The sequence below is a fragment of the Pezoporus wallicus genome, unplaced genomic scaffold (genome assembly GCF_028554395.1).
Source record: "Pezoporus wallicus isolate ANWC-B61680 ecotype Strahan unplaced genomic scaffold, APGP_CSIRO_Pwel_v1 contig_4309, whole genome shotgun sequence".
Taxonomy (NCBI): Eukaryota; Metazoa; Chordata; class Aves; order Psittaciformes; family Psittacidae; genus Pezoporus; species Pezoporus wallicus.
The window spans coordinates 713,163-741,079 of record NW_026638191.1 but is presented as its reverse complement, the minus strand read 5'-3'; the positions used below and the strand labels follow the sequence as shown (position 1 = coordinate 741,079).

At 58.0% G+C, this 27,917-nt stretch overlaps 2 protein-coding genes across 15 annotated transcripts in view; both read right to left on the bottom strand.

The window, feature by feature from the left end:
• Positions 1 to 242: 242 nt before the first annotated feature.
• Positions 243 to 22,499, bottom strand: AFAP1L1 (actin filament associated protein 1 like 1). Its single transcript, XM_057409815.1, has 19 exons — positions 22,375 to 22,499; positions 9,245 to 9,373; positions 8,649 to 8,732; positions 8,244 to 8,344; positions 7,986 to 8,097; positions 7,517 to 7,615; positions 6,660 to 6,871; positions 6,153 to 6,332; positions 5,441 to 5,527; positions 4,999 to 5,092; positions 4,705 to 4,857; positions 4,079 to 4,290; positions 3,634 to 3,779; positions 3,158 to 3,236; positions 2,940 to 3,045; positions 2,576 to 2,740; positions 2,179 to 2,357; positions 1,796 to 1,924; positions 243 to 1,404 (listed from the first exon to the last, which is right to left on the bottom strand). The coding sequence occupies exons 1-19, from the start codon at positions 22,388 to 22,390 to the stop codon at positions 1,381 to 1,383; spliced, it is 2,307 nt and encodes a 768-aa protein (XP_057265798.1). The 5' UTR covers positions 22,391 to 22,499; the 3' UTR covers positions 243 to 1,380.
• A 1,259-nt stretch (positions 22,500 to 23,758) lies between these two features.
• ABLIM3 (actin binding LIM protein family member 3) overlaps positions 23,759 to 27,917 on the bottom strand; it is a 50,315-nt gene continuing 46,156 nt past the window's right edge. For 9 of the 14 annotated variants that reach the window (XM_057409801.1, XM_057409802.1, XM_057409805.1 and 6 more), the window contains 8 exons: positions 27,289 to 27,423; positions 26,985 to 27,049; positions 26,655 to 26,802; positions 26,052 to 26,081; positions 25,578 to 25,636; positions 25,010 to 25,078; positions 24,285 to 24,365; positions 23,759 to 23,947 (listed from right to left, as the gene is read on the bottom strand). In XM_057409801.1, the coding sequence (XP_057265784.1) occupies positions 23,816 to 23,947; positions 24,285 to 24,365; positions 25,010 to 25,078; positions 25,578 to 25,636; positions 26,052 to 26,081; positions 26,655 to 26,802; positions 26,985 to 27,049; positions 27,289 to 27,423 (719 nt within the window). In that variant the 3' untranslated portion in view covers positions 23,759 to 23,815. Of the gene's footprint in view, positions 23,948 to 24,284; positions 24,366 to 24,688; positions 24,916 to 25,009; positions 25,079 to 25,577; positions 25,637 to 26,051; positions 26,082 to 26,654; positions 26,803 to 26,984; positions 27,050 to 27,288; positions 27,424 to 27,917 lie in introns of those variants that run through there. The other 5 variants (XM_057409803.1, XM_057409809.1, XM_057409814.1 and 2 more) reach the window with 4 other exon arrangements.

Here is a 27,917-nt window from a genome sequence, read left to right as displayed (position 1 = left end):
GAGCCGTGACAGTCAGCACAGGGAAGCTGATAGGAAGTACAAGCACATCAGGAGCAGGGCTTCTTGCACCTTATCCTTGGGAGTGGGCAGCCGGTAAATCCTGGCTCTGAGCTGACAGTCTGAGATTCCCCCATCCTGGCCCCTGGCAGTGCTGCAGGGGTGCTGAGCCCACCCCATTCCCCGTGGAGAAGCATTTTATCCACCCTCCCCCTAGAAGCAGGGCTAGGGCAGGCAGGCCGGTGCCAGCGTGTTTATTGAAAGCTGCTTACCTGGTTACCAACAAGAGGGCTTTGAGAGAGAGCTCCAAAGGTTAATGGTGCAGCTGTTAGCATGAGTGGGTGACTGGCCTGCTCACTTGTTCCCGGCACAAAAGCCTGGACCTTTCCTTTTCACTCCTATCCCTCGTTTCTGCCAGTGCTAATTGACCTTCCTCCATTTCTCTTTTCTGTTCCTCCCCTCATTTGAAAGCACCTTTTTTGGTCTTTTGTGTTTTGTTTTAAACTTCCCTTCACTCCATTTTGACCACATGCCTTGCCAAACTGTATCTGACTGCAGCAGCAATAGTGTGAATGCGCTGTTGGCTGGGAGACAGCCTTGTCCCTTTTCCCTGCTGCCCCCAGAAGCTAGCATGGGGCTAGGGAAGAGAGAGCCGGGCTGCCTTCAGCCTCAGCCCTTTGCAGCACTTCTAAGCTGTTTAGCAATGTTGAAGAGTGTCCATTGTTAATTTGCTTTCAAATGCTGACACTTGAGTTTTGTTCATTCCCAAGGGAAGCCAGCATGCCCTCACCCTTACTGCTTGCAAGACAAGAAGGAAATACTGGACAAGGGCATTTGAGCTTGAGATATAAGGAACCCTGAGATGAGATCCCGCAGACCTGGGAGCAGTGAGCAGGGCAAATGATCGGCATCTCCAAAGTGTCCGGTCCTGAGCAGCTCATGAACTCCAACACTGAAGGGGGCAAAAAAACCCCAAGTCTGTGGTCACTTTGAAAAGCTTTAGACTGGCTGCCAGCATCCCCAGGGTGGCACACGCTGATCCTGATAAATCACAGTGCACGCAGGCAGTGCCGACTGACACCCCTCTCCTTCCTTATGCATCTTGTGCTGAACTCCTGCCCCAGGGAGGCTCCCCCAGAGATGGGTTTCCCAGTAATATGTGACCCTGATCCAGAAAGGACTCCCCTTTCCCCACCCGCCTCCCAGATCCCCCTCCCGCCCCTTCCCCATGGTTCATAGTGTTGCCCACGAGGCAGATGGTGCTGCAGTGGTGGGGTGTGGGACAGCGTCTCTCGCCCCATGTGCCTTGGAGAAAGGGGGCTTGTAGCTCTTCCATGAGCCCCAGTGTCCATTGGGGCTTGGCAGGCATTCCTGCAGCCTGGCTTAAGTCTGCTTCTTTTCCCATTCCTGCAGAGAAAGGACAAAAAGCAGCGGATGAGGAGACATTGCTGGAGAAGTGAGCACTGAGCTCAAGGGCATCCCTCCCTTCTGGGGGCTTTGGGCCAGTTCAGCATCTTCAAAGGCTGGGGTTACTGCTGCCTTAGGCATTGTAAAAGCAATGCTCTAGCCCCTGCCACCCAGCCTGCACTTCCCAAATCTCCCTGCAGGCTGGGATCATGCCAGCAGTGAGTGCTTCTGAGCTGGGTCAGCCTGGCTGCAGGGGACCCTGGCAGTACCCTTTGCTTTTGGGGTACGGAGCCAAACCCCAATCCCCCAATTTCACGATCAAGCAAAGGGGACAGGGCAAAGGCTGAGATTTCCCATGGGGCCAGGGAGGAGAGGGTAAGTGAAGCAGGACCTTGGCCTTCCGCAGCACGTTCCCCTTGTTGGCAGGGATTATGGAGGGACTTCTTTTCCTCAGTTCAGCTGCACAGTTAACAGGGACCAGGTGCTCAGGGGTGCTCCCATTTGGCTTGTTTGTAGCTTCCTGGAGAAAAGAGGGAGCAAGAAGGACAAGGATTTAGGAGATTCAGGGAACAAGGACAGTCAGGAAGAAGAAAAAGCACAAACTGTCTTGAGGTCAAAACTGATGTGACCAAACCTAACCGATGCTTTGCTTCCCACCTGTGTCCACAATGAGACAAAGGGGCAGGGATATCCCTTCTTCTCCATGTGCTGCTTCCCCCGCCACCCAAGCACCACTGCTAGGGGAAGCTGGAAGCAGGAAGAAAGGATGCATACCCCATTCTCAGCCTTGCTGGTCACAGCCAGCCCCAGGGCCGGGCCTCCCGCCAGCGACTGCTTCAGCCGCTCCTTAACTTCGGTCAGCTTCAGCTCCAGATCGACGCGTCCCTCCTCCTTCTGCCGGCACTGCTCCTCCAGCACCGCCACCTGCTGCTCCAGCTCCTGCAGCTTCGGCCCTGCTTTCACAAGCGCACCAGCTCAGCTCCTTTGCCCAGGGATGGAGAAGCCAGCCATCCTCCTGGGTTGGGACACTAGATGGGGCTGCCAGCCTGCCAGCGGGCTGCAGCCAGCCTGGCTCACAGCCGCAGTGCCGCCACCAGCCCAGTGTCCCCAGCTCTGCACCACAGTGCCTTCAAGCAGCCGCAGCTGCAGCACTTGGATGGCACCAACCTACCCGTGCTGCTCTTCATTGCTTCCCGCAACTCTCGCTTCTCTTTCCGCAGCAACACCAGCTCGCTGCGGATCGATGCTTTCTCCTTCTCCAGCTTCTCCTTCTCTGTCAGAAATCGCCTGGCATCCTCCTCCGCCCGGTTCTTACCATACCTGTACTGGTTGGCATCTGCATGCCCAAGGAGACCCTGTCAGGAAGGCTCCAGGTCTAGCAGCACCGGTGGCAGCTGAGCTGGCGCAGCACAACCCATCACCCGTGTGCCAGAGCCGGTCAGCCCCAGCCTGGCTGCAGACCCCCTTGTGGAAGCAGCATCCCCTGGTCCTGGCCAGGGTCCCCATGGAGCTCTGTGGCTCAGGGCCCCACTCACTTGACGCGTGCCTCTTGACCTTCACTTGTGGGTCCACCCGCCGCGATTTCTCACTGCAGGAGGATGCATGGCGCTTCACCTGTGCGCCTGCTGGCCGCTCCTCAGCCTGCGGTGGGACAGGAGGACACCGTGCTGTAACACCAATGGGGCCGTCACAGAGCATCTTCTGTAGCCTGGCCACAGTGGTGGGAGAGGGCGAGCCATGGAGCCTCACCCACCTGAACCTTCTCATAGGGGACATCATCGTACACCACACGGGAGGAGTCTGGCTGGTGGTCTTGGGAGGAGCTGGCCCACCTGCAGGAGGAGAGATGGGGTATTCACTTCCATTTGCCAGCCCCACATTGAGCCATTTCATCTCAGAGGGATTCCCGCATTGCATTCTCAGCTTCACTCATGAGCACTCTGCTCTACCCTACCCTACTCACTCTGCCTTACCACACGTATCCCTTGAGTCCTTCATCCACACTGATGAAACACTTTATGCTTTCCATTCCTTACAAGGGAAACTGCCCTGCTTTGGGCTGCCCAACCTCTGGGGCAGTGGCTTTCCCCACCATCACAGCACAAACAGTATCCCAGTCTGGGCCTTTTCTAGGGAGCACAAGGGGTGAGGATCTCCATTCCCAGCCCAATGCACTGCCCCCAGAACAGCCCCTTGCCAGCCCACAGCACAGCAGGAGGACAGCCTTACAGGTAGGAGTGCCTCACAGCCGTCACTATGTTGGCAATGGTCTCCACATCCACATAGTCGTAGTGCAGGGCCTCTGGTGCTGTCTGTGAGCCCGTCTCCACCAAGAGGAGACCCAGCCAGCGGCCCAGGTCTTCGGAGCAGCTTGCCTATGGGGAAGAAAAGGGATTGGGGTGCATGCCAAGCTCCCGAACCCTTGTCCTCACTCTTGTCTCCCAACACAAAGCCCTGCTGTGGAGAAGCGCTTTATGACATGAAGCGTGTGTGCAAGACTTAGGAGGGTCCATATGAAAAAGCACACAGGCACATGGAAGAGGCCTCAAGACCCCCAGCCCTGGGCTTCCTTGACATGCAGGGGAGGGGAAAACACAGCACTGCTTGCATGCAAGTGGGGATCATCACAGGAGATGGTCCCCAACACCCCCTGACCACCCCACTGCCTGCTTACCTCCAGCGCCACCACCTCCTGCCCGTTGCGAAGGATGCGGAAGGCAAAGGGGTGTTTGGGGCCCAGCCCCGGGGCCACCTCGCAGCCCCGGAGCACGATGGCATTCACGTGTGTCCGCAGGTCAGTGCGGTCCTTGTGGAAGTAGAGGGTGTTGCCCTTGAGGCGACACCAGCGCTCCTTCCAGCACTGGTTAACCAGGACACTGAGGTAGCCTGGGGGTGGTAGGGTCAAGGGAAGGGTCTCAGACATGGCTGCACAGAGATTACAGCATGGCTCCCTACTCCTTTGGTCCTTGTGTGCCTCAGTTTCCCCACAGAGAGCCATCAGGAACACCCTGGTTCCAGGTGAGGTGCCAGCTCAGTGCCACACAGTGACCTAAGCCTGTTTTCTGGATACAAGTAACAGTGGAACATGGTTCCCTGGGCATCACAGCTATTTGGAGAACTGGGACTGGGCACCATTTCATAGCCTGAGGCATATCACAGGCCTGGAGCAGCTCCATGCCCTTGCCCCCACCCCACTGCCCCTTTACCCCCTGTCTGCCCCCTATAGGGGAGGAAGGATGCTGCTCCCCACCGCTCCAGCCCCACATGAGCCGAGCCCTCTCTGCCCCAACCCGCACGAACCGCAGCAGGGGATGTCCTCCTCGGTGGAGGAGGTCTGCGTGTCCTCGGGGGAAGGCTTCTTCTTGGAGAAGCTGATGATCCTGGTGATCTTCTTCCCCGCTGCGCGGCTCATCGAGCCCTTCAGGTCAGCCAAGCCACTCTTTTTGCCCTTCCCTGGAAGGAAGACAGGGTAGCTGTGTGCCCCTGGTGCGTTTCATGGCATCCACCTCACGGGGAGAGGATGCTCTCAGCTATGGAGCACACAGATGACCCTCAGCTGGGGGACAGTCAGCACGGCTGGGTCAGGGACTGTACCATGCTCGCCAGGCTCTCTGCGCACTGCTGTGGAGCTGGTCTCACCCGTGGCCACACTGTCTGAATCAGAGGTGTGCTTCTCCTGTGACAGACGCTGCGGGAGAGCAGAGCAGGGACCCTGTCAGCAGCATCCCCATCAACAGCATCGCCCCTGTCAGCAGCATCCCCCCTGTCAGCAGCATCCCTCTGCGCTGCCCCCAGGCAACAGCCACTACCAGCCTTTCAACCCTCCTGCGCAGGGCTAGGATGTGTCATGGTACCAGGTGAGTGCTGTTCCCCTTCCCCAGGGGTACAGAGCCCCATAAGCCTCACAGAGCTGCTGTGAGGATGAGAAGGATTCCTCGCCCAGCGCCAGGAGCTCGGTGTTTCCAGCCCCGCATTCCCCAGTCTTGGCCACAGCAGCCCCATGCAGCACTTTGGTGAGGTGGTTAGAAGCCATCACCTTATCCAGGTCCAGCTTGCAAGGCATCATCGGGGAGGTGGGGGCTTCCATCCCGCCTGCAGCCGGACTGCTGGCTTCCTTTATCACCTGCGGAGACAGCCCCCAGCAGACACTCAAAATGGACCCAAGGGACAGGGCATCTTCCTTCCCCTTGGCTCAGCATGCTCCCATCTTGCTGCCAGCGAGAGGCTGAACCCCTGGGATGTATCCTGTTCTTTGCAGAACAGGCCAGCAAGCCCTGCTGAGGGCACCAGCCCAGCTTGCTGAGGTGTGACCCACACCTTGGCCCCTCCAAAACTGCAACTAGTTTGGCAGATTTTGGCAGAGACTTTGGGAATCTCTGTCAATCAGAGGCGAGGGCCGTGGGTGCTGAGCCACAGTCATCCTGCCAGCACAGGACACCCCAGGACCCCCTGTTTTACAGGCAGGCACAGCGTGGCTGTGTAAAACAACCCTGTTCTCCCACTTGTGGGGTAACAGCGGGGTTTGTGGTGAGCTCAGAGGCTCCTTTCCCACCATGGCCCCCGCCTCCTGCCCCTGAACAAAGGCAGGAAAGGGCCATGGGGAAGAGGAGGGGGAGAGCAAACATCGGGGGCTATCAGCACCGGAGACGCCCTGGTCCTGGGAAGCATCTGGCCAGCCCCCCAGACGATAAGAGATGGGAGCAAAGCCCCCTTCCAGGGGGGCAAGACCTTTCCCAGGGCTGTGGTACCTTCAGCCACTCCTCAGCCTGCTCCTTGCTCTGCACGGCCAGCACCAGCGCCTCGGCCCCCGGTAGCGAGAATCGCAGCTCGTGCTTCTTGCGCCGCCCGTCCTTGGGGACGTAGATGACATTGCAGGAGCCCAGGGGCACCTCCACGTGTGGCTGACGGTCCTTGGAGCTCTTGTAGCACTACGGGAAGCAAAGGGAACTGCTCAGAGCCCAGACGCTGGCAGAGCTGGGGTTCCTCTCGGGTGGCACAGATGGAGATGGCTCAGTCTCTGCACCAGCCTCAGTGGCAGAGGGCTGCAGGGTGTCCCCTCACTCCATGGGGTCCCAGAAAGGGGACTCCTCCTTTTGCTAGTAATAGAAGCGAGAGCAACTTCTGCATGTGCTGCAGGGCAGTGGCAGCCTTGGGGCAGGGTCTTGGCTTGGATAGTGCTATTCTTCTTCAGCTTAGACACAACCACCCTCATAACCCACTGACAAGTTTCTGTCCCACAGCAGCTCTGGGCTCACCAGCAGTTTGCTGTCCCGTATGATGGTGAGCTGCTTGGCCCACTGTCCGAAGCGCTTCTTGCGCAACAGGAAGGCACAAATCCTGCAGTCCTTCACCAGGTTCATGGAAGCTTCCTCTGACGGCCACTGGTGTGTGAGCTGCTGGCTCTTCGCCTCCTCCTCCTCCTCATCGTATGACTCGTAAGAGCTGCTCATCGCATCCGAGTCATTGACTGGAAGGAAGCAGGCGAGTCACCCCAAGTGGCACCCCAGGTCCTGCCTGCCGAGCACCCCTCCACACTGCTCTGGGGCAGAGCCTGGCCTGGGTGCTAGAATGGAGGGACTCCATGTCATTCTCTGCAAACAGCAGTGTTTTGACCCCAGCAGTCTCCACTTCCCTTCCAAACCAGGCAGGATGCTCATGGGCTGCAGGCCAGTCCCAGGTGCATCTGTTCAAACCCCTGGGATGGCTTATTTCTGTGTGAGGCTCCAACTTTGAAAGCCTGGGTTAAACCTTCTACCTGCATCAGAGCATCCCGTGCTGGCCCTCTGCACACACCTCCCACACAGGGCATGGAGGAGCAGGGCTCTGCACTGGTGTCTCAGACCTCCTCTGCCATGGCCAAGGCAGCTCACACAGGTCATGAGAGCTGCACAGTCCACCCCATGGTGGTGATAGACACAGCACCAGTTACATCCCTTCTGCAGCACAAGGGCTCTGCTGCCGTGACAAACAGCACCACACGCTCCTTGCTTTTTTGGCCAGCACACTCTGATATGAGAGGTTCTCCAGCCTCAACCCCACCGGCCACCAGACCAGTGCTCAAGCCCCATCTCAGGGCTGGATTTCTGCTGAAGCAAGGGCACCAGATACCTACAGGAGGTTTTCTGCTCCCCGTTCATCCTGGTGACAGGGTAGCTGCTGTCTGCATCCTCGTAATAGCCATCCTCGATGGAGTTGGGGGGGCTGGAGCTGTCTGCAGAGGAAGCAAGGGGCAGCAGGGGCTGTTAGAGGGCTGACAGGGGCTGTTTTCCCCCGAGGATGCTCTGAGCAGGGAGCTGTGAGCCAGGGCAGAGCAAAGCACAGCTTCCCAGGGCATCATCACCGGCTCCCTGTGGATCCAGCCTCTCCCCGTCACTCCCTTCCCCATCAAACCAGAGCGAACAACTCCCTGCAATAACAGCACAGCAGGATGGGAAGGGAACAAGACAGGATCAACGCTGATGGGAGCAGTAGTGCTTCCTTCCCCAGGACGAGCTGCCAGGCAGGCAGGCAGGGGGTGCAGCGGGCAGATTTTGGGGCTCCCCCCCCCCGCCTCCTGCACCCCGGCACAGAGCAGGACTCACTGCGGGAGGTGATGTACTCGGGGGCCTTGCCAGGGCCCAGGGGCAGGGCTTCCTCGTAGTAATCCTCAGGCGGGGGAGTGGTGGGCAGTGGTGGGGCAGGGTCCACAGGAGCCTGCGGCAGAGACACCACTGCGTTAGCAGAGCGGGTCAAGAGGAGTCCCAGTGGTGACACGGGACAGAAAGGGGTCCCAGCCCTGGCCACCGCCACCTCCCCGTTAGGGTGCGGAGCAGACCTCATCGGGGCAGTCAGGGACTCACAGGTTTCGCCGTCTGGGTCCTCGCCAGCTCCTCCCCTCCAGCACCTTCACCGGTGTCCCCCTCCTCCTCCTGCATGTCCTGGAGGTCCCGCAGGTCACAGTCTGCCCGGGGTAAGTGAGAGGGTGAAGGGAGCAGGAAACCCCAGGGCTGCCCTCCCCAGCCATGCCTCCTGGGACCCCCCAGGCAATCACCCATGGCCCTTCACTGGGAGGGTGCTGGGTGATGGCATTGCTGGTAACCACTGATGGTGCACGGACCCCAATGGCCAGGCCCCAAATAGCGATGGGGGAGTGGGAGCAAGTGCCTGGGGTGATGATGCCCACACTAGATACAAGGATACAGCTTTCACCCTCTTTCCCCGGGCACCCCAATAGCCCTGCCGTCAGCAGGGGCCCCAAGACATACCAAACTCCTCAAAGAGAGACTCCACGAAGCTGGTACCGTTGCTCAGGGATGCTGTGTTGACATACATGTAGTCCACATCCTTCCCTGGGAGCAGAGGGATGCTTTCAGCCTGGGGGTGGCTGGGACAAGCACTGGCACCCTTCTTCCCCACAGACACCAGCCCAAGGACACAGCTCAGCTCACCCCACCATGCCATGGGGCACCTCTCTGGAGCAGGCACCCAGGAATCCCCAGGAGGGCAGGAAGATGGGAAGGCTGTGAAGCCCTGGGTCCTCCTGGCCTTCCCACAGAAACCCTTGCACTCAGCAGGCAGGAAGACATCTGTGGAGAGCTGCTTCCGCAAGGACCAGCCCCCTGCAGCCATGGCAGGGCTGACACCGGCCGCTGCATCCAGGGCGGAATGAAGCTGGGAAGCAGGACCAGGGAGCAAAGTGTCCCGAGGGAGCTGAGCATGAGCTGGGCACTGGGCACAGAGGCAGAGCACTCTTGCCATGCAGAACGTGCTCCTGCCTTGCGGGGGATTTGGCCAGGATCCCTCTGGGGCAGCCGCCAGCCCTGGGGACAGACACCAGGCACCACAGGAGCGGGTCACAGACCTGCAGGCGGCTGCAGCTTCTGCAGGATGGTGGACACGGCCAGCTTCTTCTCCTGCGTGGTGGCACTCAGGTACTCATGGTCCAGCAGCTTGAGCAACACGCTGAGCTCTGGCAGGAGCTGGTCCAGCACTGGAGAGAGCAGGAAAAAGCCCGTCAGCCAGGTTGGTAGCGTTAAAACCAGGCAGAAGGGGCTGGAACGTATGGAAGGCCCCAGGATGTGGATCTTTCCCAGCTGGCCCAGCACGGCTCAGGCGGCATTTGCTAATGCACACGTGCTCCTTCCACACACAAGCTCTTCCACCTGCACGCAGACACCAGGATGCAGCCTGCTGAGCCTGTGAATGGGAACGCCAGCTCTGCATGCTACTGGAAAAGTATCAAAGGGCTGAGGACACATTTTTCCGTGCAGATAAAACTACACCTCTGTCTGCCTGACACCCATCACTGCTGTTGGTACCCCCTCGCTGTGACGGGCCCTGGGTGGTGATGAGGGAAGGAAGGAAGAAAGGAAGGAAAGGAAACCCAGATGCCATCTCCAGAGCCACCTGGCAATGCCACCTCCAGCTGGGGGACATTCATATTCCTCTGCTGTGCTCAGCCCACCTCCACATGGTGCCCATACACAGGCTAGAGCCTTCCTCCCGAGGCTCACCAACAGCAGTTCCTCTGCCCTGCTGCCACTCCTCCCCTGTATCATCCCAGCTCATCCACCCGACTCCATGCATGGAGTCACTGCCCCAGCTGACAGTCCCTTCCCAACACAGGCACTTGAAAAGTGCTTGGGAGCATGGGGGGGGGCCTCTCCCCACCCAGCTCTGTGCTGCTGGTCCAACACACACAGCCCAAGATGCAGCCAAGAGGGTCAGAACAGTGGAAATCTTGGCAAAGAGGAGCTGCACCAGAAGCCACAGCTCATCCGCTTTCCAGTGTGTGGGAATCATAGAATCAGCTAGGCTGGAGAAGAGCTTTAAGATCAAGTCCAACCACTAGTCCCAGTACCCACCAGCTTTTGGGCTGCTGCTGCACCTGAGCACAGCATCATTCCAGCAGACAGAAGGGAGACAGAGAGAGCCCAGCAAAAAGCAGGAAAAGAGAATTTGCCACCAATCACCATCACAGGCACAACACAAAGTTCTGGGTCTCCTTTCTGATGTGGTGATTCTTAGGCTATTTTTTTAGCACCCAGTAGCTGTGGGGTTACCCACGCAGCGAGGCTTCAGAAAACACTCGGGTATTTGCATATCAGAGCATGGCTACATAATTTAATCACTGAAAGTGATATTTATGGGGCTGGCAGTGGCTGACCAACACATTAGCAAGGGATGGGAAGGATGGGGAGGACCTGAAATCTCTTCTGAGCTCCCACACTCCCAGTTCTGCAAGTGCACCACATCCTCATCCCAGGTCTCTTCCTGTACCAATCTCCTCTGAGCAGGATAGGACAGAACTGAGCTGAATCCCAAGTCAAGTTTCTGTTTTACCCGGGACCATGGGTACACCCAGATGCCCAGGGTAGTCCTGCAGGGTGCGGTGCCTGCTGGAGATGCATTGGAGAGGCCAAGTTCAGGGACGCCAGCAAACATGCAGCCATGAGGCCACAGAGGGAAGGATAAAGCTGTGATTTCTTCCAGTGGAAGTGTGAGCAGGATCCCTTCCCTTGGCAGCAACCAAAAGTCATCATGGCACAGCTGGGACAGCATGCAGCTGGCCTTGGGTCTCCAGGGACAGTAGGAGAGGCCAGAGGTGATTGCAGGGGCAGCTTGGATGTGCTGACTGACGGAGATGTCTGGCAAGGAGGGGAGAGAATGCCCCAGGAGTATGGAGCATCAGGGACACCCTGTCTGGGCTGTACCCATCCCCACCACCGGGTACTGGGATCCCACAGCAGTGAGGGCTGGCATGGGGTGTATTTCCCAGGGGAAGAGCACAATGCTGCACTGCTACATCTGACGGGATCCTCATCACTCATGCTCTTTAAGGGCCTATGCTGGGCCCTACCCAACCACCACATCCACCCTGCCCAACACCCATCCAAAACTGGGCTGCTATAGTTTGACCCAGGAGTTTGGGTGCCCACCTCCTACCCACTGAGCCATGGCACAGAGCATGGAGTGATTCTCCCAGGACTGGCAGGAAGCAGACTGGCACTGCTGCCCCCAAAGCAGGGACAGTGCAATCAAACAGAGTGCTGTTTTCAGCTGAAGGGAAGCCAAATGTGAGTGGGTTGATACAGATCAGCACCCGGCCAAGATGAGCCCCTGGGCAAGGAGACAGCATGCCCAGCCCCAAATCCCTGCCTCCCCAGGACACAAGGCAGGATGCGCCTCACAAGTCTCTTCCTGCCGCCCCAGCCGATGGGTTTCTATCTCCGCAGACCTTCTGCTTCCTCCTCCCTCCCCAGTGCCAAGCTAAACAGCAGCCTCAGCCCTTTCAGCAAGAGCAGCTTTGCCAGCGCACATCTCCTGTGGGCAGGCCAAAGCAGGACAGGTAACCCACAGGCGGGGAGCAGAAGCCTCAGCACAGCTCCAGACAGAGCTGACAGCATCCCCCAGCCCATAGGAAAATAGAGGGCAACCACAAGGGAAGCGGGGGTCCTGCTCCTTGGGCTGGAAAAGCATCTCACAGCAGACAGGCAGCCACAGGATGCAGGTCCTGCTGATGCTCTGCTCACTGCCGCTCTCCACCATGCACCTCCTGGGGTGGGGACCTGCTCTGCCATGCAAGAACCTCATGCATGGTGATTGAGGGTAAGCACTGAGTTCTCATGGCCCTCTCTTTGCCCCTCTGAACAGGCAGGGAGGGAGGGAAAGTGCTCCCTGGGATGTCTGCAGAGTGCAGCACAGGCAGGAAGGGAGCAGGTTCCTGCTCAGCAATGTGGTGGTGGTCTCCAGCCCAGGTCAGATGCTCTCCCCTGCAGGGCTTGACAGGGCAGGGGACTAGAAAGGAAGCAGATGGGACAAAAAGCAAGATGCTCCCTGTCCACCCAGCACCTGCAGGCATCTAAGGAGACACCCATCTTCCTGCTGCCCCAGCTCAGCATGCTCTCAGCTAACCACAAGCTCCCACAGAAGAGATGGGGACCACGTGCACTCCCTACATCAGTTTCACAGAGCGCATGGAAGCCCTGGCCATGGTGGTCACCAGCACCCTCATCCCCTGCCCTGTGTAGGACATCTCTCATCACAGCCACCAGCTCTTGTGTCAAGGCTTCAGACCAGCTGAGGGCAAAAGAGCAGGAAGGTTCCTATTAATAGTGACAAAGCAGGCAGCAAGGGGACCCTGCTGCACGCAGGGAAAGAGAGTGGCTGATAAGGGAGGCTTGTGGCCAGCATGGCAGGCGGGTGAGCACATCACAGCGCCCTGAGCACCCAGTGCTGAGCTGGGCACACAAAGCAGGGTGAGCACTGAGGGCTCCTTTGTTCCCCACAGCTGAGCTGTCCCCTCCATCTCCCTTGTTAAACATCCTCCAAAACACAAGGCAGTAAAAGAGGCCTGCAAAGCAGGAGGGTACAGAGCTGCAGAGCTGAGCCCCTGCTCAGGGCCAGCAAAGGAAGGGAAGGAATTCATTTCCTGCACTTGTTAGACTTTCAGCGTAGATCAGGTCAATGGGGCGGCTACAGGAAACAAGGGGAGATTGCTCCGGGCAGGAGGGCGATGGGGACTGATGTGATTGACCCATAGTCACCTAGTGAGCAAGGAATGCACATTGCTTCTGCAATAGCCACTGATGGGACATGGACACCTCTGGCCTCACACCCACTTCTGGTACTGACAAATGGCTCCCACCTGCTTCCTTCTGCAGCTTCTCCTGCAACTGACATCCTGTGGGATCGCACTGCTTTGCTGGGATCAGGCTCTGGACACAGGCATCCCAACACAGGGAGCGGTGCCAGCCTCCCCTCCCAGGAACTCCCTCCCCTCTATGCTTGCAGCCTGTTGCACTGCGTAGTGCGATGGGGAGATGTCAGTGAGGTCCCTGAGCCTGGGAAGGCCAGGAGCCGGGGCAGCAGATGGCTTTAGCATTAACTAACTGGGGCTGGATGGATTGGGGCAGCCAGGGCAGTTTTGCTGGGGTGGGGTGAGGCAGGGAACCAGCACCAGGATGCTGCTGCTGTTCACAACAAGGCAGTGTTTGCTCTGCTGCCCTGGCAGTGGTACCAAGCACGATGCTGGCAAAGGAGCTGCGTTTCCTCCACCACCCCTCTTCACCCTGCACCCAGACCAGCTCTATTTTTAGACCCAATGAACAACTCCCCCCCACCCCAGAGACCTGTTTCCACAGCACAGAGATAAGGGTCCAGGCACAGCCTGCAGCTGCAGAGCCCTTCTCCCCCTCCTCGGCCTCTGCTCCATCACAGAGCAGGAATCAGGTCTTGCTCCAGCAACCTGCAGAGAGGAGGAAGAGGAGGAGGAGGAAGAGGCTCTGGCCAAGCCAGAGCAGGAGTTTCCTGGTGTTCAGACCCAGCTTTTGGAGGGGGGGAGATGAGACAATGGATGTGGAGTTGTCACCCCCAAGGAAAGCAGCTCTGCAGCCTGAAAGAGAGCCCCGCGGAGGGGAGAGGCTGTTTCACAGCACCATAACGCTGCGAGGCTGCTGCAGTGGGAGGTGGATGGGGACTTCCATCCTGTGGCCGCGGTTCTCCTGTCCTCCTCCTGCCCCCGGCCACGCTTCCTCCCGCGTCAGGTGAAGGCTGGGGGCGAGGGGGAAATCGGATGCTGGGAGTAACCACCATTGTTTGTAGCTAAAATAAAGCCCAAGCAAAAATAAACCCTTCCTGTTGGCACGGGCGGGCCCTGGGATGCTCTGCCTGCTGCGAGGCTGCTTAGAGCCATCAACACCGCTAAACAAACGTTTATAGCTCCTGGGATGCCATCAATCGGTGGGGTGTGGGCCAGGGAAGGGGGCACAGCAGGGGACACCCCAGCCCCAGGAAGGAGGTCACCTGCCCCATGGGACAAACAGACCCAGCGCTGCTGGGGAATTGCTTGTAGCACACAAACCACTCTGACCTCTCCCTGGGCTGATGTTGACAAGTGACACCCAGGCACCGGGGTGTGCCTCCATGCCTCACTGCCTGTCCCAGCACAGGCTGCGGGTATCACCGGAGGGGTGATGCCTTAACTGGCCGTTGACAGTTTCCGTCCACCGCGCTGCTTCCCACCCCAGCAGGGCTAGCTTTCCCCCACCACCGCCCCTTGAGGAAAGCCGTGGCCTCCTGAGCTCTTAGCTGAGCTCCCGAGGCAGTTCCTGTTCCCGTTCCCATTCCCAAGGAGGTTTCTTTCTGATGGGGAGAAGGCAGGCGCGCAGCCGGTGAGGAAGCGCCTTGGCGGGGGCAGCGATCCCAGAATTGTTCCTTTGTGCAGGAGCAGGACGCACCACTGCCTGCCTGCTCCCTGCCTGCGGCCACTGCTGCTCCGGCGAGGGCACAGCACCCTGCCAAGCAGGCAGGGGAAGAAAGGGCAGCGCTCAGCCCCGAGAGGCAGCAGGGACGAGCAGGGCATCCCTGCCAGCCAGGCACAGCCTCCTGGCCAGACATCCAGCTGGGTGTGGGGCAAACTGGGATGACTGGGATGAGCTGGTGGGGCCAGGAATACCAGCCTGGAAAGTACCTCCTGATCCCTGCATGGCCGTGGCAGCAGCTTATCGTGCTCCAGCCCAGAGGGTATTTAGGGAAAATCCAACCATTAATGATCACACTTAAACTCTGGCAACATCCCATAACAGTGGAAGATTTGCTAAGGGGCTACTCAATGGACATGAATCATCTCCTCCCTGGAAACAAGGGCCCCTTGAGTGGGGCGGATGGGGGGAGCACGTCTTCATCAGACAGTGTCAGCAGGAGCCTGAGAGCTTGGGGCTGGCTCCTCCGTGGCCAGGAACCCTCCACCCTCCCAGCTCTCCGACTGCTCCAGCCAGTGCCTCTTCCCACCCCTCGCTGTGGTTAACCACCTTGCTGTTAGCCCCAGGAGCCGGCAGCGTCCCTGCTCCCCCTTGGCACCACAGCAGCGTCCCCAGTGCTGTGGAACAAGGCGAGCTCAAACATTTTGTCTTGTCCCCCAGACTCCCAGCACCTCCCCGCTGCCTCCCCACAGCACAGCCCGCACAGCCAGGCTGCATCAGGCAGGGACACACATCTCCTGGGATCTCAGCATCCTGACCCCACAGTAACTAATATCCTTAGCTGATAACCTTGGAAAATCAATCTCGAGACATGAATGTGAAACCTGCTTGCTCAAGGGGACAGAAGGTCCCTCCCTGCTCTCCTTCCCAGCGCAGACTCCTGCTGGCTTCTCTCCTTAGATGAAGGAGCCCACGGGGTTTGTGGGGCCCCTCCATCCCACTCCAGACCTGCGAAAGTGGAGATGAGCAACCAGAGAGGTTAAATAGCAAGAAAGCTGCCCTGGCTGTGCCTCCTTCATCTGTGGCCCCATCTGCTCCAGATGCACACCCCAATGCTGACAGCAGCACGGGAGGGGATGCCTTTCCCAGCACAGCTCCAGCTTTCAGCAGTGCTCATGTGAAGGGTCCTGTGTCTGCCCCAGTGCCCTTGCCAGCAGCGGCTCCTCTCCCCAGTATAAATAGCCCTGCAGAAAGCCTTATCGCATGGCCTGGCTCCCAGCAGCTCACATCCCAGCAGAGACCAGCCAAGCAGCAAGTCCAACCTGAGGCCGGGCAGCAGAGCTGTCCTTGCAGCCAGGCTGTCCCTAGGCCCTTTAATCTGTCCCTCTGCACAAAATGGGTTTCTCAGTCCTCGCCACCACCCAAAAGGGGAGAAGAGCAAGGGGAGCTGCTCTGCCCAGCACACCCAGCCAGGCACAAGAGAAATGGTCACAGAAGACTCCCAAAATCCCCATCCTAGTGCACTGTTTTCTAGAGGAGAGACAGGTTCACATCCTCACTGTCTTAAACTAGAAGGAGTTCTGAATAGAAAGATGTGTAATTACAGGCTGACAGCTTGGAAAGGGCAGATTATCACCTGCATTCACGCCCCTGTCAACTCACACACAGCAAAACCCCTCGCTGCTGTGGGGCCAGTCAGGCCTCTTCTGTATGTAAGCAGATTAAAGGAGGAACTGGAGAACAAGGGGATGGTGGTGGCTCCCTTCGCACCCAGCCCTGTGCCGGCAGCGCACCCCTCGCAGCATGGCCCATAGGGAAGGGTGCAGCTCTGCAGCCCCAAGCTGGTCCAGGCTTTCCTAGGGATGCTCATACTCAGAGCATGGCTGTGAGTGGAAAATCAACCCCTCAACAGCAGCACTGCATCTCCAGGGCTCTGCTTGGTGTCATCTCCCAGGGAGCCCCCAACAGTGCCATGAGGATTGAAAGCCTCTTGCTGGACTGCAGGGTATGTCCTTCCTCGCAGCAGCTTGTATCAGAGCAGCTCCACAAGTGGTGCAGGTAATAATTAACAGCCTGATTAAATTACCCACAACCATCTCCTGTGACCCAGGCAGATAACCACCCTCCAGCACCCCATGCTGCAGCAGGACTTCTCCAAGGGCTGTTCCCCCTCCACTGATGGCTTAGCAGCTCTTTCCTCACCTCCTGGAGAGGACTGTTTGCTTTAGCTCACCGAAGGCAAACTTTACCCCTCTAAACCCAAACAGGCTGCATTTGCCCCCACCCCAGAGGAGCAGGGGTGGTTTCTCCATCGCCCTCTTAACTGCTGAGCACAGCAACAAGTCAAGCAAATAAAAGCACCCAGGTGAGATATCGCTGTGACCCTGCTCATGCCCCCAGGCAGTGCATAGGCAGCCTCCTCCCTGTCTGCTCTGCCCTTCATTCCTGAGGGCCTCCTAACCCCAGGAACAAGTTGTTTCCAGCCACAGCTCAGCCCAGTTAACACAATTAGCTCTGCAAATACACCTGGACCAGATTCAGTAGTTCCAGACTCCATTTTAAACCTCAGTGCCAGCCTCAGCGGGTGCATGGCAGGATGCTTGGCCAGACCAGCCTGGGGCTCGGAGGCTGCTGGCTGGAGAATACGTTTAAATAATGAATGAAAAAGAAAGGTTTGAGATGCCCTTTAAAGGAATAGTCAGACAGGGGCGAGACCTGCTGAGTAATGTATAAAGAACAAGCTGCAGGCAGAGGGGAGATGTTAGCATTAGTCAGAACCAGAATAAACTCTTCCTCCAACCTGAATTTTGGTGTCTGCCTTTTCCAAACACTCTGCAGTGCAGGCAGCAGCAGGCTGGCCTGGGCTCCCCACGGACACTGGGACTGGCCCTGGAACCTGACCACCCACTGTGGCAAGGAGAGCATCAGGAATCCTCCCCCAGTCACACCTCGCTGCTGTCTCAGAGCTGGGGGGACCTGAAGCTCTCACCTCTCTGCAGCCCTACGTCTCCACCAAACCTCAGGCTGCACAACAGCAGGAATTACAGCTAATTGCAGGCACCATGGTGGGAAACCCGCTGACTCAGCACCCCAATACTTGATAATGGCTCTCCTGTGGACATGCTCTCCACACTGCCCTGCCTGTGGGCAGGCACAGCTATGTCAACACCCAGGGCCAGGTGGGTCCTTCAGCCCCCAGATCTCTAAAATGGACACCCCAACTCTCTGCATCCCAAAAGGCTTTTCTCTGTGTCCTTCCCCAAAACCAAGATCCAATACACGCTGGGTGCAATACCCAACCCGCAGGAGTGAGATGTGGGAAGGCTGGCAGGCCTGACACATCTTTCTAGAGGAAGAGTCACATAAGAGGCTGTGAAAGTGACTGGACCCTCAGAAGCATAATAGGGTATGAGACTCTCATCTAGCAGGATATGGGTGCAGGATTTGCCATAAGGAGCTAATGGATTAGCCACCAGCCAACTATGCTTTCCCAAATGCTTTCAGCCACGTTGCACAGTGCAAACCCCTCTTTTCAGAGGCAGTGAGGAGAAACCACAGACCCTCTGTGGGGGAAATATCTCCACAAAGTCGAAGGGAGACAAGCACACAGCACCCAGCCTCCTGTATTACATCCCTGCCCCAACCTGGCAATGCCCAGGAGCTGTGAGCTGTGCTGGGCTTGAGTCCTCCCTGCCCAGCAGTGGAATTGGGACCCTCTCAGTGGCCAGCTCAGCCCTGTCCCTGTATTCAGTGATGCTCCTGGGCAGGCAGGGCAAGGCAGAGGGTGTCTGTGTGTGGGGCCTGGCCGTGTTGCCCCGGAGGACCCTCGGAGGGCAGGATAAGCGTATTTTCTCAGCTGAGAACAGCCCTTCCGTTTCCTTCCCTTGCCCAGCTCTGCCGGGAGCATCAGGTGCAGTAGCAAGGCCACCGGCAGACAGCATTTCCTACCCGCTTAACCCCTGCAGGGCAGGGATGGAGAGGCAGGAAAGCCAGTTTATCCCAGCAGGAAAGCCAGTTTATCCCGGCGGGAAAGCCGATAAGCTGGAGCACACGGGAAGATGCGACTGCTCTGGTTAATGCCGATGGCTCCATCAGTGCCAGGACTGGTTCACCAAATCTGCTTTTAACTGCAGGATGCAAAAGCCAACTATCAAACCTGTTGGTAGGAAATTCCTGGCTCTCTTCTTTACACCCTTAGTTTCCGAAGGCATGACACTGAGACCACATGAAATGGGAGGCTGCACCCAGTGGACAAGGAACCAAAAAGGGTTTTCCCGCCCCATTACCAAGCTGGATGGGTTTAATGTGCAAAAAAACCCAGAAGAAAGCCAAAGCCATTCTTTGAGCCACTCCTTCCACATCTCCTGCTAATTGCCAGTAATCAGAACATACCAGTCTCCCGGGGGCTCCCTCTTATCACTTCCAGGATCACATGTGCATGAAACACACTTCAAAAACAGAACAAGAAAAAAGCATTTTGAGCATGGAAACCCCTCGCAGCAAAGATCTGTTTTCGTTCTAAGCTCTTATGAAATATCAGTGTTTTCCCCTGCCTGCCAAAGAGCCTGCCTTTGATGCGATGGGAGGCATATCAGGAACAAAAATGGAAGGGGCTGCAGCAACCTTGGGAGGTTTCCAACCCAATTGTCCTGCTGCTGCCCTGGAAGGGTGACATTTAGTAGATACTTCACAGAATTGACAGTTGTGCCCTTAACTAAGGTTCCTTACGCATAGGAGGAGATGTGTGTTCCTTAGGAGAGAGCTTTGGTTGTGCTAGGCTAGATAGTAGTTGGTGTAGGGAAGGGTTAAGAGGACAGGACATGAGTCTGAGATGCCAGAAACCACTTCAAGCCTCTATGCTATTATCTCTGTCCCCAGCAAGTTACTTGGCTACTGAGCCACACGCAAAGCTTGCGTCAAGCTTAGTTTTTGCTCCCTGTGCTCCCCTGAAAAGCCTTCCCACTGCTGGGATGAGACAACTTCTTCAAAGCCTTAAACAGAGTTTTCCTGGGCTGGGATAAGAACCACCAGTCCGCTGCAGGCAGAAGGGTTTCAGGTACACGGGGGCTCAGTGCTGCTCCATAGCAAAGGGTGAATCAGCCTCAAGGCTCAGCACATTTGCACCGGAAAACAGCATTTCCAGGTCAAACGTGGAAAAGAGGCAGGTTTTCCACACAGCCCAGGACAGTCCCCAGGGCCCCTGGCTGGAGGACACTACCCGGCTGGGGACACCAGCCTGCTCTTCAGCAGCCCCTGCTATCACATGCACCCATGATGTGCAGGGCAAGTCCCTCTGGAGCAGCCAGGCTGGCTCCAGCAGTGATCCAGGACCTACAGCAAGGCTCATTTCCCTTGGTTAAGGGCAGCGTGGCACACAGAAGGATACTGGAAGATACAGGACAGATAAATCCAGTGTTGCCCTGCTCCACTTGGCATCAGCACCCTTGGGGCAATCTTCCCGCTGCTCTGCCCAGCACGCAGGGGCCTGGGCAGCCCACGGTGGGCTCAGCCCCTTCCCCACATGCTCCTGGCTATAAACAGGCGGTGGATCGGGGCAGCTGGGTTTCCAGCGGAAGGAATGGCTGCAATGCGGGGGAGAGCTCGGCACTTGCCTGGCGCTAGCAGCTGATCCCTGCTCCTCACCCCCGTCCACCAGGCTCCGTGCATGGATTCCTACTGCTAGGAATGATCCGGGGCTCCCTCCCACCAACCCCGTGGCCTCCCCATTCCTGTGGGCAAGCTGGAGCCAAGTTTATCCCTGACACACCTCTGCTGGTTTGCTGGATTTAGACCCCAGATAAGTTTGGTGCAGGAGCTAAATTCTGGCGGCAGAAAAGGTCGGGGAAGTGTCACTAATGAGGAGAAGCCGTGAGTGAGCACAGCCCTGCTAGAGCAAAGGTTCATGGCACAGATCACTTCCCAAACCACACACGCGTGTGCTCCTCCATCAGCACAACCCAAAACAGCAACACAAGCAGCCACTGGTGTGGAGCTGAGCCCTGCACTGGGAAGGCAGCAGGCTCAGGTGGAGCATGGGTAGAGATGGAGGAGCTGGCAGATCATAAAGCAAGAGCAAGGCAGGATACACACAGGGCCTGATTGGAGCTCCAGGTGAAGAAAGGGGCTGCCAGAAGGCAGGTAGAGGCTGGGAATAGGGCAAAGAGCTCCTACCCACCACAGATCCAGTACCCCTTGTGCTAGGTAAGGGAGCCTGGTGAGACCCCCACACCTCCCCTCTGTGAGGCACAGAGTGATCCAGCTATTCAGGGTGATGAACAGGAGGTTTACATTAGCAGAGAGCCATCCAGATACTAACAGCACCTCATTACAAGGACCCAAAGCAAAGCAGGCATTGCAGCCACTACCACAGCAGGCACCAATGAGGGGAATAAAACAGCACCAGTGGCACTCTTCTAGCAGGGTCAGCCTGCGGAACAGCTACACCGTGCCCTGGCCTGTCTTCATGGTGCTCCAGGATGGTTTCCATAATGTACCAAGCATCCCCTGCCTGTCCATGCAGTCTGGCTCCTGGTTTGATTCGGAGTGGCCTCCCACCAACTCGCACAGCAGGAGGATGGGAAGCAAAGACCCTCTGCTCTCCTCTCTCCCCATCAGTGAAGCCCTCCAGGACCCTGAAAGACAGCTCTGCCATCGCATGTCATTTGGCAACACTGCTTCCAGCAACAGCATCCTCCTTCAGCGCTGGCAAAGCCACCCTGGCTGGCTGGCAGGCAGGGCGAGCCACAGCCGCGGGGGAAGGCTGTCCCTGTCACCGTCCTGTCCCCTCGCGGGCTGCTGGGCACTGGCACTGCTCCCTGAGCACAGACACGGCGAGCGGCAGCCCAGGAGTCAAACTCCTAATAACTGAGTTTCCACTGCGGAAACGCCACCCCATCCTTTTACATCGGGAAGGGGAGCTCCTGACCCTCGGGTCCTTCTGGTGTTGACCCAGAGCTGCAGACTCAGCACTGTCTGAACCACCCTGGGACTTGTGCGTGGTCCCAGCCTGCAGAATCAGTGATGCCCCTGCCCTCCTCCGTTATAACTTTTGGCTGGTCCTTCTGTAGCACCTCTGAGGACTGGTTAAAGGCCAGTACCCCCATGCTACACCATGTCACCACCTGCAGCCCCAGGCCACTGTTCAGCAGGTGCGAGCAGCAACTCCCCCGAAAGTTTCCTCTGCTCCCTCCAGCGACCTGCGAGCCCCAGCAGAAAGCCCGGAGCTTCTCTGCAAAGTTGGCCCAAAGCCCTGGCAGGTTTATTCATATCCCAGATCAAAGCCCAACATCTACGTGAGCCCCATGCCATAGGCAGCAGGCAGGAATCACACACGTGGGAACGCAGCCTCTTCCCAGCAGGGTGGGGATCAGGTCCTCCATAGCTTTACGAGACCACCGGCATCCTCCCCAGCTAGGGAAATTCTGGATCCGATCAGCTTCATCTAGAAACACCAGCCACCTCCCTTTCTACGACCATAATTGCCCCTAACAAGTGCTTACACCCCATCAACTTGCTTTCAAGCCACTGGCTTTTCACCCATCTGACCAGCAAAGGGAAACTGGTACCAGTTTGCGTCCCTGCTGGCCCTGCAGGGTTGGTGGGGGGCAAAGGCACCAAGGGGACAGAGTCTCGCATCGATCCGGTGAGAGCACCCGCTCGGTTTGGAAAGGGATACGCGACCCGCAGCCCCCGGGACCCGCACGCGCATCTCCGGGCTCCGCACGCCCGGCACAGAGGGGAGAGAGGATGCACATCCCATCCCATCCCGTCCCGTCCCATCGCCCCTTACCGCTGAGCCGGTCCATGGTGCCGGAGCCGCGGGCAGCACCGGCCGCCCCGGGAGGCGCGGGCGGGCGAGTGTCACCGGGAGCAGCCGCCCGGTGGGGCCGGGTCTCGCCGTCGGAGCGGCCAATCGCTTCGTCCGCCCCTCCCTCCGTGCGCGGCAGCGCCGAACGCGGGCCCGGCCCCCACGCACCGCCCGGGGCTGTCCCCATCGCCGGTGCCCCCCCATGGGCAGCCCCGCACACACCTCCCTACACCGCCCAGGGTGCCCCGGGATCCCCGTGAGCCCCCCAAGCGCTGCCCCATACCGCGCACTGAGCACCCCGGCACCCGCAGATCCCCCCCCGTATGAGTAGCAGGGGTCCGGAGTGGGTTAGTTTGAGCTGATTCCCCCACCCAGCGCTGATTCACCAGTCCCAGTGAGCAAGCACAGCCCCTCATTAGCACCCCGCAACCCCTTCATATCCGCTCCCTCCTGGTGCCCATCGTGCGCCCAGCCTGGCCATGATGCTCCCTGTCACCGTCCCTCCCCAGCAAAGACCTCAGAGCAAAGCTGGGCTTCGGAGACCAGTGGGGTGTGAAAGGGAACGTGTGGCAGCAGGAACAGCGACTCCTGGCACCCCCAGGACAACTTCGCCCACCTCAGACCTGCAGCAGAGCCCTCTGGGGACAGCAGGCTGTGACAGAAACGTGTTTCAGTTTCACACGTACCCACTTATCACTTAGGAAAGCAAAAACTGGACCATTAGGCGTGCATTAGCAGCTGGGCTCCAGGGCTTCCCCATCTGGGGCACTCAGCACAGAACAGTTGGGAGGCAGTGGTCTCTCTGCATCCCTTGTGCCCACCTCTGCTGCCCCTGAACAGCATGGGCTGGAGAGGCTTCCCTGAGAGCTAGCATTGAGCCCTGCCTCAGTTTCCCCATCTTTGCCATGCAGGTAGTTATGGGCAACACTGTCCTTAAAATGCTTTGAAAATGAAAAGACTCCCACCATTGTGTTATTATTAATAATGGCCTCCAGGCTTTATCACTGAAACTGCTGCTGGAGATGGAAGTTTCTCATATCCACAAACGGTTGAGCTTGATTTAGGGAGACACAGGTTATAGGAGTAAAATCATTATAAATAAAATCGGTTCATTTGCTGCTGCCCTAAAGCAGACAGGAGCAATCACCAGTGCAGCATTGCCATCCCCACCTCAGCAGTGACAGACACCAAGTGCTTACAGGCCCTGTGGCTTCAGCCCCTGGCAGAACCCAAGAATGGACACAGTAACAGGGTTGGGAAAGAAAACCAAGAGCATAAAATGATCTGCGAGACTCCAATTCACTCTCAGGGGTGCAGAGGGCGCCTCTGCCACGTACAGCACCGAGAATCATACAGAGCTGCAGGATAGAGATCTTTCTATGTATATATTTATAGGTATGTATATATTTATAGTGCACTGCATTTAAAACAGCCGGGCCTGCTTCTTCAGCTCATTCCTCTTCCACAGTGCCAGGCGGTCGAACTCGGCGATGGTCATGCCGAAGATCTGGTAGAACTCCTCTTGGGAGAGGTGCCGCTGGGGAGAGACGGGATGCTGGGCCAGGAATGGGGACCAGAGCCACGACCTGGGGGTCCGATGGCATCCCCTGCCCTGCTGTGCGCAATGGGGTGCTGCAGCCCCCAGCAGTGCTCACTCGGGAGAGCACCCAGCTCCCACCTGCTAAATGCACTGATGCTGTGGGCATGGGGAACAGCTCTGCCTGGCCAGTGGAGCAGCAGCACCATCATGAGTGTGCCATGGAGATGCTCCTCACACATTCATGAGCCCCTCACAGCCTCACACTGCTTGCTGGGGCTAAGGGGACACCCCAAGGGATGGGGTCCCTCTGAGCCCTGAGGAAATTATCCCGAATGGAAAAGGCTCTTCTCACCTCTAACCGAGTCCTGTCCACATCTTTGGGCAGCTGGTTCCTTCCCCTCGTCTTCACCAAGAGCAGCTCATAGGGGTATATCTGCACAGGGACAGGAAGACCATGGGACATACTGGGGCATACCTGGAAATGAGGCTGTGGAAGCCACCAGGATAAAGCTTCCTCCTGCCATGTTCAGCAGGGTTTGGGTGGCTTGGACAGGACAAGGCAACCGGGGTCTTGCTCTCATGGTGACCCTGATCCACACTGAATCACTGTGGTGGCTCTGGAATTTCCTGTTCACTGTGAAACCAGGAGTGATCCAGGGATGAGCGTGAGTGGGGGAACCACCAGCACTACCACCCTTCTCTGTTCCCCATCAAGGAGACAAGTGCCTGGGGACAAGCCCCCATCTGCTCAGCCAAGTGCTTGGGACCCTGGCAGGAGGGAAAGGACCGTGGTCTGAGCCCCATAGTTCCAGGACAGGGCTGTTAGGTGGGGAATGGAGGGTGATGAAGGTAGGGCATGGGGAGCAGAGGGCAAAGCTTGCTCCTAAAGGGCCTGAGGACACATGGACACATCTCTGGGGCTCTGGTACTCGCACCTCCAGCTGGCAGCCACTCCTTGGAGCAGCAGCATCTTACCTTGTACTCTGTGGGAAGAGAGAAAAGACAAGAGACATGAGCCATGCTGGCCCCTCTGCTGCCAGGCATCTGGCTCTGTGCCTACAGGGTCCCCTGGCCCACGGCCTTACCTCGCATCCCCCAGTTGACGGCATTCGTGCTGTCGTAGTGGAAAAGCTCGGCACTGGGAGGCTGCAGGATGGATGCAGGGAGGGAGGAATAAGAGGGGTCCCCTCTAGATGCTCAGCACAACACCTCCCATGTCCCCAGGCGGAAAGGCACCCACCCACCCCAAAGCAGGACCCTCTCCACCCCTGGCAGTGGGGAAACTGAGGCAAGAGAAGGTGAAGTGACAAGCCCAGGTCACAATGAGGCAGGACCAACCCCAGCAATCAGTGCCCCAGGGTACAAGGCAAAGCTCTTGCACTGGGAAGTAACACCAGCGACCCTCTGAATGTGCCCTGCAGGAGGTTCAGGGCAGGCACCTCTGTCCTTCTTGCCTGGACAGGGCACTTTGGTCCCCAGTAAGGGTCAATTTGGACTGGCACACACCAGCAGTGACAGTAGGGGAGCAGAGAAGGGGGCAGCAGGACACCCAGAAAGGCACACCAGGGTCTTTAAGGAACTTGGGGAGAATGAAGAAGGGCGCAGAGATGTGCGGCAGCAGCAGGATGCAGCAGGAGGCACTTACCCGGTGCAGCCCATTCCTCCTGTAGGCAGGGAGGGAGGCCGACTTAGAAATGAGGGGATCTGCAACAAGCCACCAAGGTGCATAAGGGAAAATGCAGGGATGAGCCCCGCACCCTGGGAGAGCACTCTCTGGGCCACCCTACCCCTGTGCTCCCATGTTACTCCCCAGCTCCACATTCACCCAGCTCCATCTCCTTCCAGCTCCAACTCATTTCCAGGCTAGCTTCCTCCTGTGCAGACATTCCTCTCCCCAAAATCCCTTTCCCATGGCAGCCCTCCTGCCTCCCCCTTCAGTGCAACACAATCTCGTTCAGTTTCTCTGTCACCAGCACTGCACTGGTTCAGCTCTACCCTGGCCTTTCAAGGCCTCCTTCTCTCTCCTTCTTCCCTCACTGGTCCCAGCATCCCAGAGCCTAGGCCCTGGACCCCATCACGCCAGGGGACCAGCGGTGGAGGGCTGCAGGCTCACACTCACCACTGTCAGCCAGGTAGTGCATCCGGGGAGCTGCAAAGAGAGCAGAGCCGGGCGTCAGGGATGACCGGGCACCCCATGCCATGCAGAGCTGCCTGGCTGCCAGCCCTATGGGTCCTGCTTGGTGGTCCCTGAGCATCTCTGACAACCCCAGCTCCATGATGCACCATGAGGAAGAACAGCATGGAGCGAGCTGTGCTGTCAGGCTCCCCAGCACCATCCCTGGAGCTTGAGGGCTGGGTGCCCTGGGTGCTGTGCAATGAGAGCAGGGCAAGCAAGGATGGCAGCCCTGAAGCCAGTCATAAGGAGTGAGCCCAAAATAGGTCAGGGCAAGCCCAGCATGCCTGTGCTGTGGGATTCCCAAGGGACCACCAACCACCCCATGAGGCACTTCGCTAGGCTGCTAGACAGACTGCAAACACCCATCGGGCACTGCCCCATCCTGGCCAGGGCACAGGGAACAGATGGAGCCCTGCAGAGGAAAAGAGACTCCCAGGTCTATCTCTGGTACTCAGCACATCCACCCCCCCTTCCCCATCCCCTGCTCTTCCCTCCCACCGGGGCTCTGCTGGGTGGGATGGACAGACAGACAGACAGGGTCCTTACAGCCGTTGAGGGAGCCCTCATAGCCAACTGTGTGCAGGGCTTCTCTGCTGCTGGCTGAGCTGCGAGGGGGTGTCCAGGGGTCTGCATAGGAGTTGGACCGAGCCTTCATCTCCTCCCTCAGGATCAGCCGGCCGATGCCGCTCTGGATCTGGGCAGGGGGGAAAGGCTGCTTCGCACCCCCCGTCAGACCCCATGTTGGGGATGGCCGAGGGAAGCAGGGATGGTGGTGGCCCCTTCCTGGGTGGTGGAACTGGGCTGGGTCTCCTCCCCAGAGTCCACTGCCATGGGGGCAGCTTGCTGCTGGCTCTCCCCTGCCAGGGCATTGCTCACCTTGTGCATGCCCCGATCGTACCCATCCTCCTCCCCTCCAGATGAGAACCTTCGGGCTCGGGGGGCTGCAAGGAGACAAATGAAGGGGTCAGACGGGGATGAAGGTGGAGGCAGGTAGGGAGCAGGCAGTTCCCAGCTGTGTGGGGACAATCGAGTCCCAAGGGCTAGGATTTTTGCATCACTTTGGCACGTATCATGGCCCAACCCCACCTTCAGGTCCAGACCCAACTTGGGGGTGACTCCCCCTCAGAGAATGGGGCAGGAATGGATTTTGCTTTCCCCTCAGTCAGTGAGAGGCTGTTACCTTTGGGGGAGCTTTGGAAGGACCAGTACTCTGACTCGGAGTGGTAGTACGGGTCCGGGGAGTAGGCAGGGCTGTACTTGGATGACTGTGCGATGTCTTCGCTGGTTTTGCTTTTTGTGGCTGCAGGGGGGTTGTCTGCAATAGGAGCAGGCAGAGCTGCAATGAGGACCCTGAGTCCTGCTCGCAGGACTTGCAAAGATCCATCCCGGGATGAAGGCAAATCCTCTTCCCTCCCCTCTCCCCAGTGGCCACCAAACAGCACACGGATAATCCACATTCAAAGTGCTGACGCCTCGGGGAGACAAGGGTGCAGAGGCAGACAGTGGGGATGGTGACAAGCAGAGGGGCTGTTGCTGATGTGGCTGGGAAGGGACCTGAATGGTTCATAGCTCACAGCACCACAGCAAGCTCTGGTTCCTGCATAGTGTCCACACCAGCCACTGTACTGCCAGTGCCACCAGCCTCCCCATGGCTGTCCCATCACCGAGGAGGGGGTTATAACCACACAGGCAGGAGGGGATGGGAGAAGACTCAGTGCAACAGGGAAAGGGCTCTCAGTGGGTTACTGCCAGGGAAGGCAGCAGGGAAGTGGAAGGAGCACCAAGGCCAGGCAATGGGGCAGCACTATC